This window comes from Esox lucius, chromosome 12 (genome assembly GCF_011004845.1).
Source record: "Esox lucius isolate fEsoLuc1 chromosome 12, fEsoLuc1.pri, whole genome shotgun sequence".
In the NCBI taxonomy this organism is placed as follows: domain Eukaryota; kingdom Metazoa; phylum Chordata; class Actinopteri; order Esociformes; family Esocidae; genus Esox; species Esox lucius.
Genome location: NC_047580.1, coordinates 37,160,449 through 37,180,134, shown reverse-complemented (window position 1 = coordinate 37,180,134; position 19,686 = coordinate 37,160,449). Strand labels below are relative to the sequence as shown.

General features: G+C 39.9%; 1 protein-coding gene across 1 annotated transcript in view; it reads right to left on the bottom strand.

Moving 5' to 3' along the window:
* The window catches only part of lad1 (ladinin), a 48,499-nt gene that overhangs the window by 10,896 nt on the left and 17,917 nt on the right, over window positions 1–19,686 (bottom strand). Inside the window, exons 4-8 of the mRNA XM_029124271.2 lie at window positions 15,559–15,653; window positions 11,997–12,099; window positions 10,397–10,483; window positions 4,399–4,442; window positions 3,890–3,929 (exon numbers count right to left, since the gene is read on the bottom strand). Coding sequence (XP_028980104.1) covers window positions 3,890–3,929; window positions 4,399–4,442; window positions 10,397–10,483; window positions 11,997–12,099; window positions 15,559–15,653 — 369 coding nt within the window. The remainder of the gene's footprint in view (window positions 1–3,889; window positions 3,930–4,398; window positions 4,443–10,396; window positions 10,484–11,996; window positions 12,100–15,558; window positions 15,654–19,686) is intronic.

Here is a 19,686-nt window from a genome sequence, read left to right as displayed (position 1 = left end):
CAATTGGGCTGTACTCTGCTGGCAATACTCGGCCCTCATTCAGGGTGGTTGCGGTTGGTGGGTGTCCCTTTGGTTGATGCTTGGCAATGTGGGTGGATTGATTTCCTGCCTGTTGGCCCTGTCCGGGGCCTCCCCCAGATAGGGCCACAGTGTGGCCGGACCCCCCTGTCTCAGTCCCAAGGTCTTACGCTGCTGTATTATTGTGCTGGGGGAGTAGGGTCAGTTCTCCTTCTCTACTAAGTTCTCCTTGATTTGAGGAATGCATTTTCTGAATTTTCCCAGTCCCCTCCCGTTTTGAACTTAGGAGGACATATGGTCCCGACCCACACCTGCGGAGTACCTGGCTTGAAAGACCAGTTGCTGTCCCTGTCCAAAGTCCTCCTGGTTGTATCGCAGATCAAGACGATGCCTGACGATTTCAGCTGCTACTGTGCTGACACCTCCTCCCTCCCCTGTGTTGTCCCTGTCCTTGTCCATCTGGTCATGCTTCTGGACTACGTTCAAATAGAATCTAGACTCAGCCCACATGCATTTATTAATTATTACAATTGGAATCATAATATGATCACCCGGCACAGCCAGAAGAGGACTGGTCACCCCTCTGAGCCTGGGTCCTCTCTAGGTTTCTTCCAAAATGTTGGCATTCTTAGGGAGTTTTTCATAGCCACTGAAATTAAACACTACTGTTATTTGCTCCTTGGGGTTTAAGGCCAGGTGTTTTGTAAAATCACTTTGTTACAACTGGTGATTTAAAAAGGACTTTAGAAATACATTTGATTGATTGATCGTGTAGCCAGCGAAGTGGTTGTCTATCCTGAACAAATAATAATAATACCCACCAGAAGTGTATTATTTTAGGCTTCCTATTACATAGCTACTGAAGTTCGTAGCAAGTTAAGTTTTTGTCTGTCCTGAGCAAATCCTCAGGAATAATGTGTTTTGACTATGACAGGAGTTGAACAGGGGACCTGTGGATCTGCAGCCCGCATCTTTAACCACTATGCTATTTATCAAGGGGTAGGCAGTCACTCACTCACCAGGTCAGTCAGTAATAGACATTTGCTCTTCTAGGCTGGCTTCGCTTACATGGTCCGAGAATAATTAGCTGTGCTCAACACTCATTGGCTCTCAGGTTTTGAATTTATTTCAATTAGAGCAGCATTTTGGAAAGATCGTAGAATCACCCAATCACAATTTGTGTTGTAATAGATGGGACAACTGTATGACATCACTAATTCAGAGCCAATAGCGAGCCTTATCTTTTTTCTCACGCTTGAGCCCGCTTGAGCCTACTTGAGCCTAGCTAGCTAGCTTTTTGGAGTGAGTGTGCTGTAAGTGAGGATGGCAATGGCCCTGCTGTCAGCCCTGGCTTTGATCTCAATCGAAAAATTACTTATTTCAGATTTAAAATCAAAAGAAGAACTACATGAACCAGCCACGGCCCATTTCGAAGGACAGGAGAATGGACTTTGTTTTTAAATGATAATCATAATGGTGAATGGACTTTTTGCTTTCATCTACAACTTGATTTTTATTGCTATCTTTCATAATATTAAAAAAATATTTCTACTTTTGATCACTGGTTGTGTGGTAAAAACAAAGGTAATGATGTTGCAATTGGAAGTACTTGGTAAATGACATTTCTTCTTGTGGTGCATGTTTTTATTGTTGCTGGACATCGAATACAGCATTTTCTCTCTAACAACATGCCTTAAGTTTTGTCTTCAGCAAGTGAATACATGCTTGATCGGGTTGAGATCAGGTGATTGACTCAGCTATTGTGGTATGTTTTGGATCATGAGCTGTTCCAAGCCTTCTCCATATTTTTTCTTCCCATCATTCTGGTACAGGTTGCTCTTAGTTTCATCTATCCAAAGAATGCTGTTCCAGAACTGGGCTGTCTTTTTTTAGACGTTTTTTGGCAAAGTCTAATCTGGCCTTTCTGTTCTTGAGGCTTATGAATGGTTTGCACCTTGTGGTGAACCAAGTATTTGCTCTCGTGAAGTCTTCTCTTTATGGTGGACTTGGATAATGATATGCCTACCTCCTGGAGAGTGATCTTCACTCGGCTGGATGTTGTGAAGAGGTTTTTCTTTACCATGGAAAGGATACTACGATCATCTAGGCTGGGTGTTTTGTAAAAGCACTTTGTGCTGATGTTAACATGTCTTCATATATACATTTGATTGATTGATGATCCACCACTGTTGTCTTCCGTGGGCATCCAGGCCTTTTTGCGTTGCAGAGCTCACCAGTGTGTTCTTTTTTTTCTCAGAATGTACCAAACTGTTGATTTGGCCACTCCTAATGTTCCTGCTATCTCTCTGATGGATTATTTTACAGTCTATGGATGGCCTGTTTCACTTGCATTGAGAGCTCCTTTGACCACAGCAACAGCTTCCAAATGTGAACACCACACCTGGAATTAACTCCTGACCTTTTACCTGCTTAATTGATGAATAAATAATGAAGGAATAGCCCACACCTCTCCATGAAACAGCTTTTGAGTCAATTGTCTGATTACTTTTGGTCCCTTGAAAAAGAGGGGGCTACATATTAATGAGCTGTAATTCTTAAACCCTTCCTCCATGTGAATACCCTCAAATTAAAGCTGAGAGACTGCACTTTAAGCCCATATTCATTATTTAACTGTAACTTGAATATATTTTGGTAAACAGCCAAAATAACAAAACTTGTGTTAGTGTCTAATTATTTCCGGACCTAACTGTATGTGTGACGTCAGATCTTTTTCTGCTACTGACAGCCTAGCTCCAATAGTCACAGTTCACCACTGTCTGAAACACAGATGACTTTTCCTGTGGGCTTTTTTATTCATGTTAACATCATGATAGATTTTTGATTAGCCATGCAGGTTAGTGTTTACAACTTTTGATTGAGTCAGAATTGTTATGATTTGAGGTATAACAGGTGAATAGTGATGATGGCATTGGGAAAATTATCTCCCTTCTGGAACTTAGTTTTTGTTTTGTTCATAGAACCAGTTTTAAGTGTAAGCAATTGTGAAAAAAATTTAATAGCTAACCATGGTTAATATGATTTAAAACCATAGGCCACAGACATTTAAATTTCTAACCTTGGTAAATAACAATTAAAACCATAGGCCACAGAGATTTTAATATAAAACCCTGGTATAACCTGTTACAACCATAGGACCTGACTCCTAACTGAAAACATTGCTGATTCATCATTTCACAATGTCTGATTCCTAACCTGTTATCACTAAACCCAATATACAACCACTGACCCCTAACCTCTATCCACTAAACCCAATCTACAACCTCTGACCCCTAACTTGTAAGCACTTAACCCATTCTACAATTTCTGAACCCTAACCTGTAACCACCTAACTCATACTACGACCTCTGAACCCTAACCTGTAATCACCTAACTCATACTACGACCTCTGAACCCTAACCTGTAACCACCTAACTCATACTACGACCTCTGAATCCTAACCTGTAATCACCTAACACATACTACGACCTCTGAACCCTAACCTGTAATCACCTAACTCATACTACGACCTCTGAACCCTAACCTGTAATCACCTAACTCATACTACAACCTCTGAACCCTAACCTGTAATCACCTAACTCATACTACGACCTCTGAACCCTAACCTGTAACCACCTAACTCATACTACGACCTCTGAATCCTAACCTGTAATCACCTAACACATACTACGACCTCTGAACCCTAACCTGTAATCACCTAACTCATACTACGACCTCTGAACCCTAACCTGTAATCACCTAACTCATACTACGACCTCTGAACCCTAACCTGTAATCACCTAACTCATACTACAACCTCTGAACCCTAACCTGTAATCACCTAACTCATACTACAACCTCTGAATCAACTCACAGAGCTGTTGGGAGTCTTGGAGGTAACCCGGACACTGGCACTGAGAGAATCAGGTCAAAGAGATAGGATGAGGAGAGAGAAAGAGAGGAGCGAGGGGTAGAAGAGGGGATATTTCAGGAAGAGGGGGGGGGGTAAGAGGGGAAGAAACAAAAAAGAATTGGTCATCAAATACTGTAGTTAGAAATATTTCTATATATTTAATATTTTTTATTTGGAAATACATATTGGTGTAGGGTCAGTTATATAACACATAGAGTTACCAATACACTATGGTGTAGGGTTGGTTATATAACACATAGAGTTACCAATACACTATGGTGTAGGGTTGGTTATATAACACATAGAGTTACCAATACACTATGGTGTAGGGTTGGTTATATAACACACAGAGTTCGAGTTATCAATACACTATGGTGTGGGGTTGGTTATATAACACACAGAGTTCGAGTTATCAATACACTATGGTGTAGGGTTGGTAATGTAACACAATGATCGCCGTGTGTGTGTACCTCCTTTGTAAAGGCATGCTTTCCTCCTCTTTTTTCTTCAGCATCTGTGGACAGAGAGTCTGTATTAGTAATGACAGGGAGTGTATTAGTAAAAACAATGTGTGTAAGTAATTACAGGGTGTGTTAGTAATTACTGGGCGTGTATTTGTAATGACAGGGTATGTATTTGTAATGACAGGGAGTGTATTTGTAATGACAGGGCATGTATTAGTAATGACAGGGTGTGTTAGTAATGACAGTGTGTGTATTTGTAATGACAGGGTATGTATTTGTAATGACAGGGAGTATATTAGTAATGACAGGGAGTGTATTAGTAATGACAGTGTGTGTATTTATAATTACAGGGATTGTATTAGTAATGACAGGGTGTGTTAGTAATTACAGGGTGTGTTAGTAATGACAGGGAGTGTGTTAGTAATGACAGGGTATGTTATTAAAGACAGGGTATATTATTAATGACAAGGAGTGTATTAGTAATGACAGGGGTATTAGTAGTGACAGGGAGTGTGTTAGTAATGACAATATTTTGTTGTTTTGGATGTGGTTGTCTTGAGGGCTTAGAATAAAGAGCTCTGGGCCTGTCTGTCTGATGATATAGAGCTCTGGGCCTGTCTGTCTGGGCCTGTCTGTCAGATGATATGGAGCTCTGGGCCTGTCTGTCTGATGATAAAGAGCTCTGGGCCTGTCTGTCTGATGATATGGAGCTCTGGGCCTGTCTGTCTGATGATATGGAGCTCAAGTATACAGTTCCTAAATCTATCTCTACAGTTCTGATTTCTATATATATACAGTTTGGTCCAGAAATATTTGGACACTGACACAATCTTTATTATTTTATTCTGTACGCCACCACAATAGATTTGAAATGATACAACCGAGATGCAAGTGAAGTGCAGACTTTCAGCTTTAATTCAAGGGGTAGAACTATTCAAGGGGTAGAAATATTGTATGCATTTTTTAGCAATTGCAACCATTTTCATACACAGTCCCCTTATTTCTGGGGCTCAAATAATTGGACATTTGGACAAATCATAAATAAAATGTTAATTTTGTATACTTTGTGGAGAATCTTTTGCAGGCAATGACGGCTTGAAGTCTGGAATGCATGGACATCACCAAACACTGGGTTTCCTCCTTTGTGATGCTTTGCCAAGCCTTTACTGCAGCTGTCTTCAGTTGTTGTTTGTGCATGGGTTTTTCTGGTTTTTCTTAAGTTTTGTTTTCAGCAAGTGAAATGTATGCTCGATCAGGTTGAGATTAGGTGATTGACTCGACCATTGCAGAATATTCCACTTCTTTGTCTTAAAAAACTGTCTTAAAATACTTGGTTCATTGTCCATCTGAAAAGAGAAGCACCGTCCAATCAACTTTGCTGATTTTGGCTGCATCTGAGCAGATAATATATGAATGGTTTGCACTTTGTGGTGAACCCTCTGTATTTTCTCTTGTGAAGTCTTCTCTTTATGGTAGACTTGGATAATGATATGCTTACCTTCTGGAGAGTGTTCTTCACTTGGCTGGATGTTGTGGTTTTTCTTTACCATGGAAAGGATCATCCACCACTGTTGTGTTCCGTGGACATCCAGGCCATCCAGGCCTTTTTGTTCCCTGATGGATTTTTTTAAGGCAAGTGAAACAAGGATGGCCTGTTTCACTTGCCTTAATAGCTCCTTTGACCGCATGTTGTGGGTTCACAGCAACAGCTTCCAAATGCAAATGCCACATCTGGAATCAACTCCAGACCTTTTACCCGCTTAAATAATGAAATAATAATAATGAAGGAATAGCCCACACCTGTCCATGAAACAGCTTTTTAGTAATTTGTCCAATTACTTTTGGTACCTTGAAAAAGAGGGGGCTACATATTAAAGAGCTGTAATTCCTAAACCCTTCCTCCAATTTGGATGTGAATACCCTCAGATTAAAGCTGAGAGACTGCACTTCAAGCCTGTATTCACTTTGTCATTGTATATTGTATATATTTTGTAAAACAACCAAAATAACAGAACCAAATATTTCCGGACCTAACTGTAGTTCTAAACTCAAACCATGCCCGAACTTCCACAGTGTATGTTTGTGTTACCCTGAAGGAGCCTGTCCTAGTGTTTGTGTTACCCTATAGGAGACTGTCCTAGTGTTTGTGTTACCCTGAAGGAGACTGTCCTAGTGTTTGTGTTACCCTATAGGAGACTGTCCTAGTGTTTGTGTTACCCTGAAGGAGACTGTCCTAGTGTTTGTGTTACCCTATAGGAGACTGTCCTAGTGTTTGTGTTACCCTATAGGAGACTGTCCTAGTGTTTGTGTTACCCTGAAGGAGACTGTCCTAGTGTTTGTGTTACCCTATAGGAGACTGTCCTAGTGTTTGCATTACCCTGAAGGAGCCTGTGTTACCCTGAAGGAGCCTGTCCAAGTGTTTGTATTACCCTGAAGGAGCCTGTCCTAGTGTTTGTGTTACCCTAAAGGAGCCTGTCTTAGTGTTGTGTTACCCTGAAGGAGACTGTCCTAGTGTTTGTGTTACCCTGAAGGAGACTGTCCTAGTGTTTGTGTTACCCTGAAGGAGACTGTCCAAGTGTTTGTATTACCCTAAAGGAGACTGTCCTAGTGTTTGCATTACCCTAAAGGAGACTGTCCTAGTGTTTGTGTTACCCTATAGGAGACTGTCCTAGTGTTTGCATTACCCTGAAGGAGCCTGTATTACCCTAAAGGAGACTGTCCTAGTGTTTGTGTTACCCTGAAGGAGACTGTCCTAGTGTTTGTGTTACCCTAAAGGGGGATGTCCTAGTGTTTGCGTTACTCTGAAGGAGCCTGTCCTAGTGTTTGTGTTACTCTGAAGGAGACTGTCTTAGTGTTGTGTTACCCTGAAGGAGCCTGTCCTAGTGTTTTTGTTACTCTGAAGAAGACTGTCTTAGTGTTGTGTTACCCTATAGGAGACTGTCCTAGTGTTTGTGTTACACTGAAGGAGACTGTCCTAGTGTTTGTGTTACCCTATAGGAGACTGTCCTAGTGTTTGCATTACCCTGAAGGAGCCTGTGTTACCCTGAAGGAGCCTGTCCAAGTGTTTGTATTACCCTGAAGGAGCCTGTCCTAGTGTTTGTGTTACCCTAAAGGAGCCTGTCTTAGTGTTGTGTTACCCTGAAGGAGACTGTCCTAGTGTTTGTGTTACCCTGAAGGAGACTGTCCTAGTGTTGGTGTTACCCTGAAGGAGACTGTCCAAGTGTTTGTATTACCCTAAAGGAGACTGTCCTAGTGTTTGCATTACCCTAAAGGAGACTGTCCTAGTGTTTGTGTTACCCTGAAGGAGACTGTCCTAGTGTTTGTGTTACCCTGAAGGAGACTGTCCAAGTGTTTGTATTACCCTAAAGGAGACTGTCCTAGTGTTTGCATTACCCTAAAGGAGACTGTCCTAGTGTTTGTGTTACCCTGTAGGAGACTGTCCTAGTGTTTGCATTACCCTGAAGGAGCCTGTATTACCCTAAAGGAGACTGTCCTAGTGTTTGTGTTACCCTGAAGGAGACTGTCCTAGTGTTTGTGTTACCCTAAAGGAGACTGTCCTAGTGTTTGCGTTACTCTGAAGGAGCCTGTCCTAGTGTTTGTGTTACTCTGAAGGAGACTGTCTTAGTGTTGTGTTACCCTGAAGGAGCCTGTCCTAGTGTTTTTGTTACTCTGAAGAAGACTGTCTTAGTGTTGTGTTACCCTGAGGGAGACTGTCCTAGTGTTTGTGTTACCCTAAAGGAGACTGTCATAGTGTTTTTGTTACTCTGAAGGAGACTGTCTTAGTGTTGTGTTACCCTGAAGGAGACTGTCCTAGTGTTTTTGTTACTCTGAAGGAGACTGTCATAGTGTTTGTGTTACCCTGAAGGAGACTGTCATAGTGTTTGCGTTACTCTGAAGGAGCCTGTCCTAGTGTTTGTGTTACTCTGAAGGAGACTGTCCTAATGTTGTGTTACCCTGAAGGAGACTGTCCTAGTGTTTGTGTTACTCTGAAGGAGACTGTCCTAGTGTTGTGTTACCCTAAAGGAGCCTGTCCTAGTGTTGTGTTACCCTGAAGGAGACTGTCTTAGTGTTGTGTTACCCTGAAGGAGACTGTCCTAGTGTTGTGTTACCCTGAAGGAGACTGTCTTAGTGTTGTGTTACCCTGAAGGAGACTGTCTTAGTGTTGTGTTACCCTGAAGGAGACTGTCCTAGTGTTGTGTTACCCTGAAGGAGACTGTCCTAGTGTTGTGTTACCCTGAAGGAGACTGTCTTAGTGTTGTGTTACCCTGAAGGAGACTGTCTTAGTGTTGTGTTACCCTGAAGGAGACTGTCCTAGTGTTGTGTTACCCTGAAGGAGACTGTCTTAGTGTTGTGTTACCCTGAAGGAGACTGTCCTAGTGTTGTGTTACCCTGAAGGAGACTGTCTTAGTGTTGTGTTACCCTGAAGGAGACTGTCTTAGTGTTGTGTTACCCTGAAGGAGACTGTCCTAGTGTTGTGTTACCCTGAAGGAGACTGTCTTAGTGTTGTGTTACCCTGAAGGAGACTGTCCTAGTGTTGTGTTACCCTGAAGGAGACTGTCTTAGTGTTGTGTTACCCTGAAGGAGACTGTCTTAGTGTTGTGTTACCCTGAAGGAGACTGTCTTAGTGTTGTGTTACCCTGAAGGAGACTGTCTTAGTGTTGTGTTACCCTGAAGGAGACTGTCCTAGTGTTGTGTTACCCTGAAGGAGACTGTCTTAGTGTTGTGTTACCCTGAAGGAGACTGTCTTAGTGTTGTGTTACCCTGAAGGAGACTGTCCTAGTGTTGTGTTACCCTGAAGGAGACTGTCTTAGTGTTGTGTTACCCTGAAGGAGACTGTCTTAGTGTTGTGTTACCCTGAAGGAGACTGTCCTAGTGTTTTTGTTACTCTGAAGGAGACTGTCCTAGTGTTGTGTTACCCTGAAGGAGACTGTCTTAGTGTTGTGTTACCCTAAAGGAGACTGTCATAGTGTTTGCGTTACTCTGAAGGAGCCTGTCCTAGTGTTTGTGTTACTCTGAAGGAGACTGTCCTAATGTTGTGTTACCCTGAAGGAGACTGTCCTAGTGTTTGTGTTACTCTGAAGGAGACTGTCCTAGTGTTGTGTTACCCTAAAGGAGCCTGTCCTAGTGTTGTGTTACCCTGAAGGAGACTGTCTTAGTGTTGTGTTACCCTGAAGGAGACTGTCTTAGTGTTGTGTTACCCTGAAGGAGACTGTCCTAGTGTTGTGTTACCCTGAAGGAGACTGTCCTAGTGTTGTGTTACCCTGAAGGAGACTGTCTTAGTGTTGTGTTACCCTGAAGGAGACTGTCTTAGTGTTGTGTTACCCTGAAGGAGACTGTCCTAGTGTTGTGTTACCCTAAAGGAGACTGTCCTAGTGTTGTGTTACCCTGAAGGAGACTGTCTTAGTGTTGTGTTACCCTGAAGGAGACTGTCTTAGTGTTGTGTTACCCTGAAGGAGACTGTCCTAGAGTTGTGTTACCCTGAAGGAGACTGTCTTAGTGTTGTGTTACCCTGAAGGAGACTGTCCTAGTGTTGTGTTACCCTGAAGGAGACTGTCTTAGTGTTGTGTTACCCTGAAGGAGACTGTCCTAGTGTTGTGTTACCCTGAAGGAGACTGTCTTAGTGTTGTGTTACCCTGAAGGAGACTGTCTTAGTGTTGTGTTACCCTGAAGGAGACTGTCCTAGTGTTGTGTTACCCTGAAGGAGACTGTCTTAGTGTTGTGTTACCCTGAAGGAGACTGTCTTAGTGTTGTGTTACCCTGAAGGAGACTGTCCTAGTGTTGTGTTACCCTGAAGGAGATTGTCTTAGTGTTGTGTTACCCTGAAGGAGACTGTCTTAGTGTTGTGTTACCCTGAAGGAGACTGTCCTAGTGTTGTGTTACCCTGAAGGAGACTGTCCTAGTGTTGTGTTACCCTGAAGGAGACTGTCTTAGTGTTGTGTTACCCTGAAGGAGACTGTCCTAGTGTTGTGTTACCCTGAAGGAGACTGTCCTAGTGTTGTGTTACCCTGAAGGAGACTGTCCTAGAGCTCTGCCTGGCGAAGGCTGGTCTGGCCGTCTGCTCCAAGCTAACAGGTGAACCATTCACACTGTCCTACACACACAAACACATATTCAAGCACATACAAGCAAATAATGGTTAAACCATAAAAACCTACAATATGTGAGTTTCACCAAAATTAATAGTGATATGCCTCCCCAGACCATCACTGACCCACCATCAAACCTCTAAGATCCACTCCTGCTCTTAGTTCCCCACCAGCTCTTCTACACTCCTCACCAGCACCTCTGTCAAACACTCAACACTGTGTACCAAACTTCTGCTTGCTTTATACAGACGTGATCCAGACTTTTCCGTGCCTGTACCTTTGACCAGTGCTATTCCATGTTCTGACCAATCTGCTCTGCCTCTGGATTACCCATGTGCCTTCACCTCTGCACCTGAGCTGCCTGCCTGTTACTGGCCAGTGCCTGTTCCTTCTGTTCTTTAAAAGACGAGCTTCTGCGCTTGGAACCACATTCCCTGTTTGTGTGTTCGTTACAAAACCAGTCATGCTGGATGATGTTACAGGCAGCATAATGTTCACCATGGCATCTCTCACCTCTGTCACATGTGCTCAGTGTGAACCTGCTCTCATCTGTGAAGAGAATGGGGCACCAATTGCAGACCTGCCAATTCTAATGTTCTCTGATGAATGCCAATTGAGCTGCACGGTGCTGGGCTGTGAGCACAGATCCCACTAGAGGACGTCAGGCCCTAATGTTGGCTAAAATATATATAAATACTTTGATTATAAAGCGATTTATGAAAAGTAGACATTTTGTTTTGTTTTACAAATCCAGATCATGTTGAAAGTTGCAGTGACCCTCTATATATATGAAGTCGCCCATAAATTGTGTCTGTCTTACAGGCATATTTTCTGTATGATGCATGTGTCATGTATGCTAGTTTTTCTGAGAACTCAACTTTTCTTGCGTTCCCATTTTCACTACTAAAGCAATGTAATGCAGTCATTTTCATTCAGTATTTCATTCAGTCGATTCAGATCTACTCCTGCTCATTTCTTCTGCATCCAATTAGTTGACTACAAAAACTGATTGATCACCGTCTGATCTACCCAGACCTTGACTTGTGCCCTTCATAGGAGATGATCAGCGTTATTCGTGTCACCTGTGAGTGCTCATAATGTTTTGGCTGGATTGTTCATATATATCACTGTATTATTTATATGTATCACAAGTATGCAATTTTTTTTATTGCCCCAGGACTACAGTTAATATTTAGCCATCTTAATACAGTGTGTTTGTAAAAATAATTATACTTTAGCCCGCTAAATTCTGTTTGTTTGTAAAAAATAGTTCATATTTAACCAGCTCAATACAGTGTGTTTGTAAAAATTGTTAGTTTTTGGCCAGCTCAAGAGAGTGTGATATTAAGAATATTTGCTATTTCTACAGAGTGGAAATATTTTGGATGTAAAGACAAGGCAAAGACTTGCTTGTAGCCTTACTGGTACCAACATGTCTGCAGCCAATATCCCTTCTCATGTACAGCAAGCTGGTTATTTTGGCGTATTCTCTATGTTCTTTGTGTGTTTGTATTTTACCTCAGTGTGTCCAGGGGATAGTGGTGTGGTTGGGGAGTGTGGGCTCATGGGACTTGTAGGCACGCTGTAGGTTGGGCTCTTATCAAAGGAGATGGACAAAGAACTAAAGGAAGAGATAACAGAAAGTTAGAGTACTAACGAAAGTGATAACAGGAAGTTAGTGAACTACAAGAAGAGATAACAGGAAGTTAGTGAACTACATGGAGATAACAGGAAGTTAGTGAACTACATGAAGAGATAACAGGAAGTTAGTGAACTACATGAAGAGATAACAGGAAGTTAGTGAACTACATAGAGATAACAGGAAGTTAGTGAACTACATGGAGATAACAGGAAGTTAGTGAACTACATGAAGAGATAACAGGAGGTTTGGCATCTACAGGAAGAGAGGTTAGAAAACTCTTTACTCCAAACACAAGTTGGACAGTTTTCTACAGACGTCTAAGGATTCTGACTAATGATGTTCAAGTCTGACAAAAAAAAGAGAGTTTATAAAAAACAAAAATACTTATTTGCTAACATCATGCACTTATGTACTTTAGCACTTACATTTAATTTTACATTTAATGATTATGTATAGAGGTCTGCGATAGGTTTTGATTGACATTACTGCTGGGACATTACAGCTGGGTGGCTGCTTGTTCAGGGTATATTGGCCTATATATATATATAATTTTTATTTATATATATATATATATATATATAATTTTTATTTTTATATATATATATATATATATTTATATGGTGCTGCTTCAAAGTATGAAATATAAAAATTAACACAGAAGTCCTTATCTAAACCCCAATTCATAAAATAAGAATAAATTTACACAAATCCGAAGCCTTTAAGAAACTGGTTTTAAGAAATCTGATTTCATGGGTGAGAAAATCAGCACAGTACCATGGGATCTACACAAATTCCGTATTAGAAAATCGTGACATGGACATGTAAAGGGAATATTTTTCATGTGTAGAACATGGTTTTCATCTTATGGCGAACCTCGAACAGTAGGCAACCACTATTTGTGTACATTACACACATTTTCTGCAGGAGTCAGAGCGAAATAATTAGTGAATGCAGGATCAACAGCCGATGTATTATATTAAATGCATTATAAAGACGTTTGTGTAATACATACGAAAAACTGAACCTGTTGCTGAAAGAAATTATGAAGAAACACATGTAATATATATAAAAAACTAGATCTGTATATGACATGAATCGTTAAGAAAATCGTGTCTTGCACATGAAATAAACAGTCTTTTATGGTCACTAGAAAATTGTGTCCTGTACATGAAATAAAGGCTTACGTGTGCATATCACAATAGGGAAATTGTGTAGATGTCATGAAATCCTGTGATACTCTGTTGGGGAAAATATGTGAAGCCCTTTATTCAATAGCATGTGGCTCCATTAACAGCAATGTCTTGAGTAAACTTCTGCTGTAGCTACTAATCTGTATTTTTTCCCACGCCACCTCACAGAACTCAGTCAATTGAAAGAGGTATGAGGTATCTTTGGCATGTGCTGTCTGGTTAAGGTTCTGACACAGCATCTTTGTTGAATTAAGGTCAAGACTTACTTGGCCAATCCAAAACACAAATCTTTCTCCTAAGCCATTGTTTGAAAGATTTGCTTTAATGATTTGAGTTGTTGTCTTGTCTGTTAGAAGACCCATTTTAGGCCCAGCTGTATCTACTTGACTGATGGCCTGACATTTACTTCAGGAATCTCCTGGTATACTTTAGAATCCAAGGTTCATTTTGTATTTATACTACACACCCATGTGGTTCTAAATGAACCACATGGGTGTGGCTAAACAAGGAACATAAATAGGGTCCCCAATTGGAGGCAACGATCAACACCTGCCTCCAATTGGGGAGACCAAAAGGGTCAGAGGTGGCTAGAGGTGCCACCTCCTGTCCTGTCCTGACTATGCCCCCAGCCCAGCACAGAGATAGCTAGGGACATAGCCAGGACGTGACAACTATGCAGATGATTTCCACTAAACAAATATATGGAATTGACAACTATGAACCTGTTATGTCAGATAAAAATATTGGTTCTAAACACTAAACAAATCTATAATTGCACAAGGTGTTCACAGTTTCAAGCAGTACTGTATATTTAGGATTTGGTGTGTGTATTCATACTAGTGGTCAATTTCAGCCCCAGTGGGAACCCAACTGGGCTCAGTCTGTGTTCTACAGAATGTAATTCGGGTGGGCTAGGTTTGGGCTTGCAAAATGTAAAATAATAAAAATACTTTGCAAACACCTGTGACTTTGCAATTAGTGTCTGTGTATAAATAGTGAGTTTGTTAGCTCTCACGTGGATGCACTGAGCAGGCTAGATACTGAGCCATGGGGAGCAGAAAATAACTGTCAAAAGACCTGCGTAACAAGGTAATAGAACTTTATATAGATGGAAAAGGATATAAAAAGGTATCCAAAGCCTTGCAAATGCCAGTCAGTATAGTTCAATCACTTATTAAGAAGTGGAAAATTCTGGGTTCTCTTGATACCAAGCCAAGGTCAAGTAGACCAAGAAAGATTTCAGCTAAAACTGCCAGAAGAATTGTTCTGGATATAAAGACGCCTGTTTACAATATGCCCCACAACACTTGATACGCCTCACAGCTTCTGGCACACTGTAATTTGTAGTGACAAGACCAAAATAGAGCTTTATGGTCACAACCATAAGTGCTATGTTTAGAGTGGGGTCAACAAGGCCTATAGTGAACAGAATACCATCCCATGGTAGAGGCTCACTGATGTTTTGGGGGTGTTTGAGCTCTAAAGGCATGACCAATAAGCATGTTACATACCGATAAGAATGATACATACCAATAAGCATGCTACATACCGATAAGAATGATACATACCAATAAGCATGCTACATACCAATAAGCATGCTACATACCGATAAGAATGATACATACCAATAAGCATGCTACATACCGATAAGAATGATACATACCAATAAGCATGCTACATACCGATAAGAATGATACATACCAATAAGCATGTTACATACCGATGAGCATGCTACATACTGATAAGCATACTACATACCAATAAGCATGTTACATACCAATAAGCATGTTACATACCAATAAGCATGTTACATACCGATAAGCGTGTTACATGCCGATAAGCATGCTATATACCGATAAGCATGCTACATACCGATAAGCATACTACATACCGATAAGCATGTTACATACCGGTAAGCATACTACATACCAATAAGCATGTTACATACTGATAAGCATGTTACATACCAATAAGCATGTTAAATACCAATAAGCATGCTACATACCAATAAGCATGTTAAATACCAATAAGCATGCTACATACCAATAATAATGCTGTATACCAATAAGCATGCTACATACCAATAAGCATGCTACATGCCGATAAGCATGTTACATACCAATAAGCATGCTACATACCAATAAGCATACCACATACCAATAAGCATACTACATACGCAATAAGAATGCTGTATACTCCAGTAGATTGTTGAAGTGAATTTCCAGTAGCACTTGGGACATTTTCTTACCTGCTAAATTTATGTGAGGTGTTGGATGAAGGATTAGTTTCAGGTTTAGCTGAGTCTGTGTCTGGACCAGGGTCACCACAGGAACCCTTCTCCTGCTGTTACAACACAACACGCAGACAGATCTAGACATTTTACACCATATTAACTAATTAACAGTCAGAGATTCCAACAATTCCAACGTAGGCAGACTTGAGTTAATCAAGTGCATTGCCAAACCTTGTTAATGTGGCAAAACAGAATACCATCCCCACTGTGAAGCATGGTAGTGGCTCACTGATGTTTTGGGGGTGTTTGAGCTCTAAAGGCATGGGGAATCTTGTGAAAATGTATGCCAAGATGTATACAGGAATACAGGAACATGAACACCTTAGAACAAACTTTACAGGAATACAGGAACATGAACACCTGAGAACAAAACTTAAAGGAATGCACTTTACAGAAATACAGGAACACGAACACCTGAGAACAGCACTTAAAGGAATGCACTTTACAGGAATACAGGAACATGAACACCTGAGAACAAACTTTACAGAAATACAGGAACATGAACACCTGAGAACAGCTTACCACAATACTAAAGCAGTGTACTTATGTAACTGTCACGCTGTCTCTCACTTTCCTCTTCCCTGTCAGCTGCAATAGGGCAAGTGAGGTGCTAATGTTTTTATTAATGAATGTTAACTTGTTTTTTACCTGATTCTGACAGAAATTTAATTATTTACCAGTTACACATTAATTATTTTACTTGTCTGAATCAAAATGAAATTAAACAAAAGAGAATGAGCAAGTAATAAGCATACTACATACCAATAATCATGCTACATTCCATTAAGCCTAGTCCTTTCTCACACATCAAGCGTGCTGCAATTGCCTGGGAATGAGCCATTTGATAATATATGGTTATTTAGAGCACAATGTCTTAAGTAACCCTGACCACACAAGGGCATTCAGTACATTCACTGTTGTGTGTGTGTGTGTGTGTGTGTGGGTGTGTGTGTGAGAGAGTGTGTGTGTGTGTGTGGTAGGGAGGGTGAGTCTGTAGACGTTTGTGAATGTGATACAGTTCCCTGGGAGAGGAGAAAGGTCTGTTACTCGAGTAGATTATTAACATTCACCTCTCTGACACACCAACCTGATCTCATAGTTTCACAAGGATATGTCAACTTATTGGACCAATGTTTATATTCTTACCTGTTTTGGATAGAATTCTTCCCTATGCTTAAAGGTTTTGCTTTATGGTTAATACACAAACTTCAACGTTTAACAGCTCAGGGACTAACCCTGACTGGTGAAGGTTAGAGCTATGGTTTGGGATAGTTTATAGTACATTCAGTTCAGGGACTAATCCTGACTGGTGAAGGTTAGAGCTATGGTTTGGGATAGTTTATAGTACATTCAGTTCAGGGACTAACTCTAACTGGTGAAGGTTAGAGCTATGGTTTGGGATAGTTTATAGTACATTCAGTTCAGGGACTAACCCTGACTGGTTAAGGTTAGAGCTATGGTTTGGGATAGTTAATAGTACATTCAGTTCAGGGACTAACCCTGACTGGTGAAGGTCAGAGCTATGGTTTGGGACAGTTTAAAGTACATACAGATGGCTGACAAACATAACAAATGCAGATGCTTCCATACAGGTGTCCTGAATGATACAATTCAACAACCGACATCCCATCATGCTCTGTGATAGATATAAAACCTTGATTTGGATACAGATGTGAAAGGAGGATCTAAGTGACATTGAAAAGAAGGATCATTATTGAGGCACAGATGGCAGGAGCTTCAGTCACATAAAAAGCTCAACTGGCTGGTGTTCAAATAGGAACAGTGACTAAAGTGAGATCTGTATGTTGATCAATGGGAACAACATCAATAGTGTCTGAAATTGTGGTCTAAAGCCCACATTTGATGACTGTGATGCTTGTGCCTTGCGGTGATATATGAGGAAAAACAGAAGAGTAACTCTATCCCAGATGACTAAGAATGTCAGTTCATGACATGATCAGAATGTCACCAAGAACAGTCTGTTGAGAACTACACACAGACATTATAGTAAAAATACACAGAGCCTTTATAGTAGAAATACACAGACACATTATAGTAGAAATACACAGACACATTATAGTAGAACTACACACAGACTTTATAGTAGAAATACACAGAGACATTATAGTAGAAATACACAGAGACATTATAGTAGAACTACATAGAAACATTATAGTAGAACTACACACAGACATCATAGTAGAACTACACAGATACATTATAGTAGAACTACACAGAGACATTATAGTAGAACTACATAGAAACATTATAGTAGAACTACACAGAGACATTATAGTAGAACTACATAGAAACATTATAGTAGAACCACACAGAGACATTATGGTAGAACTACACAGAGACATTATAGTAGAACTACACAGAGATATTATAGTAGAACTACACACAGACATTATAGTAGAACTACAGAAACATTATAGTAGAACTTAAGACAGACATTATAGTAGAACTACACAGAGATATTATAGTAGAACTACACAAAGACATTGTAGTAGAACTACACAGAGACATTATAGTAGAACTACACAGAGACATTATAGTAGAACTACATAGAAACATTATAGTAGAACTACACACAGACATTATAGTAGAACTACACAGAGATATTATAGTAGAACTACACAAAGACATTGTAGTAGAACTACACAGAGACATTATAGTAGAACTACACAGACATTATAGTAGAACTACACAGAGACATTATAGTAGAACTACACAGACATTATAGTAGAACTACACAGAGATATTATAGTAGAACTACACACAGACATTATAGTAGAACTACCGAAACATTATAGTAGAACTTAAGACAGACATTATAGTAGAACTACACAGAGATATTATAGTAGAACTACACAAAGACATTGTAGTAGAACTACACAGAGACATTATAGTAGAACTACACAGAGACATTATAGTAGAACTACATAGAAACATTATAGTAGAACTACACACAGACATTATAGTAGAACTACAGACAGACATTATAGTAGAACTACACAGAGATATTATAGTAGAACTACACAAAGACATTGTAGTAGAACTACACAGAGACATTATAGTAGAACTACACAGACATTATAGTAGAACTACACAGAGACATTATAGTAGAACTACACAGACATTATAGTAGAACTACACAGAGACATTATAGTAGAACCACACAGACATTATAATAGAACTACATAGAGACATTATAGTAGAACTACATAGAGATGGATATTATAGTAGAACTACATAGAGATGGATATTATAGTAGAACTACACAGAGACATTATAGTAGAACTACACAGAGACATTATAGTAGAACTACACAGACATTATAGTAGAACTACACAGAGACATTATAGTAGAACTACACAGACATTATAGTAGAACTACACAGAGATATTATAGTAGAACTACACACAGACATTATAGTAGAACTACCAAAACATTATAGTAGAACTTAAGACAGACATTATAGTAGAACTACACAGAGATATTATAGTAGAACTACACAAAGACATTGTAGTAGAACTACACAGAGACATTATAGTAGAACTACACAGAGACATTATAGTAGAACTACATAGAAACATTATAGTAGAACTACACACAGACATTATAGTAGAACTACAGACAGACATTATAGTAGAACTACACAGAGATATTATAGTAGAACTACACAAAGACATTGTAGTAGAACTACACAGAGACATTATAGTAGAACTACACAGACATTATAGTAGAACTACACAGAGACATTATAGTAGAACTACACAGACATTATAGTAGAACTACACAGAGACATTATAGTAGAACTACATAGAGATGGATATTATAGTAGAACTACATAGAGATGGATATTATAGTAGAACTACACAGAGACATTATAGTAGAACTACACAGAGACATTGTAGTAGAACTACACAGAGACATTGTAGTAGAACTACACAGATACATTGTAGTAGAACTACACAGAGACACTGTAGTAGAACTACATAGAAACATTATAGTAGAACTACATAGAGATGGATATTATAGTAGAACTACACAGAGATATTATAGTAGAACTACACAAAG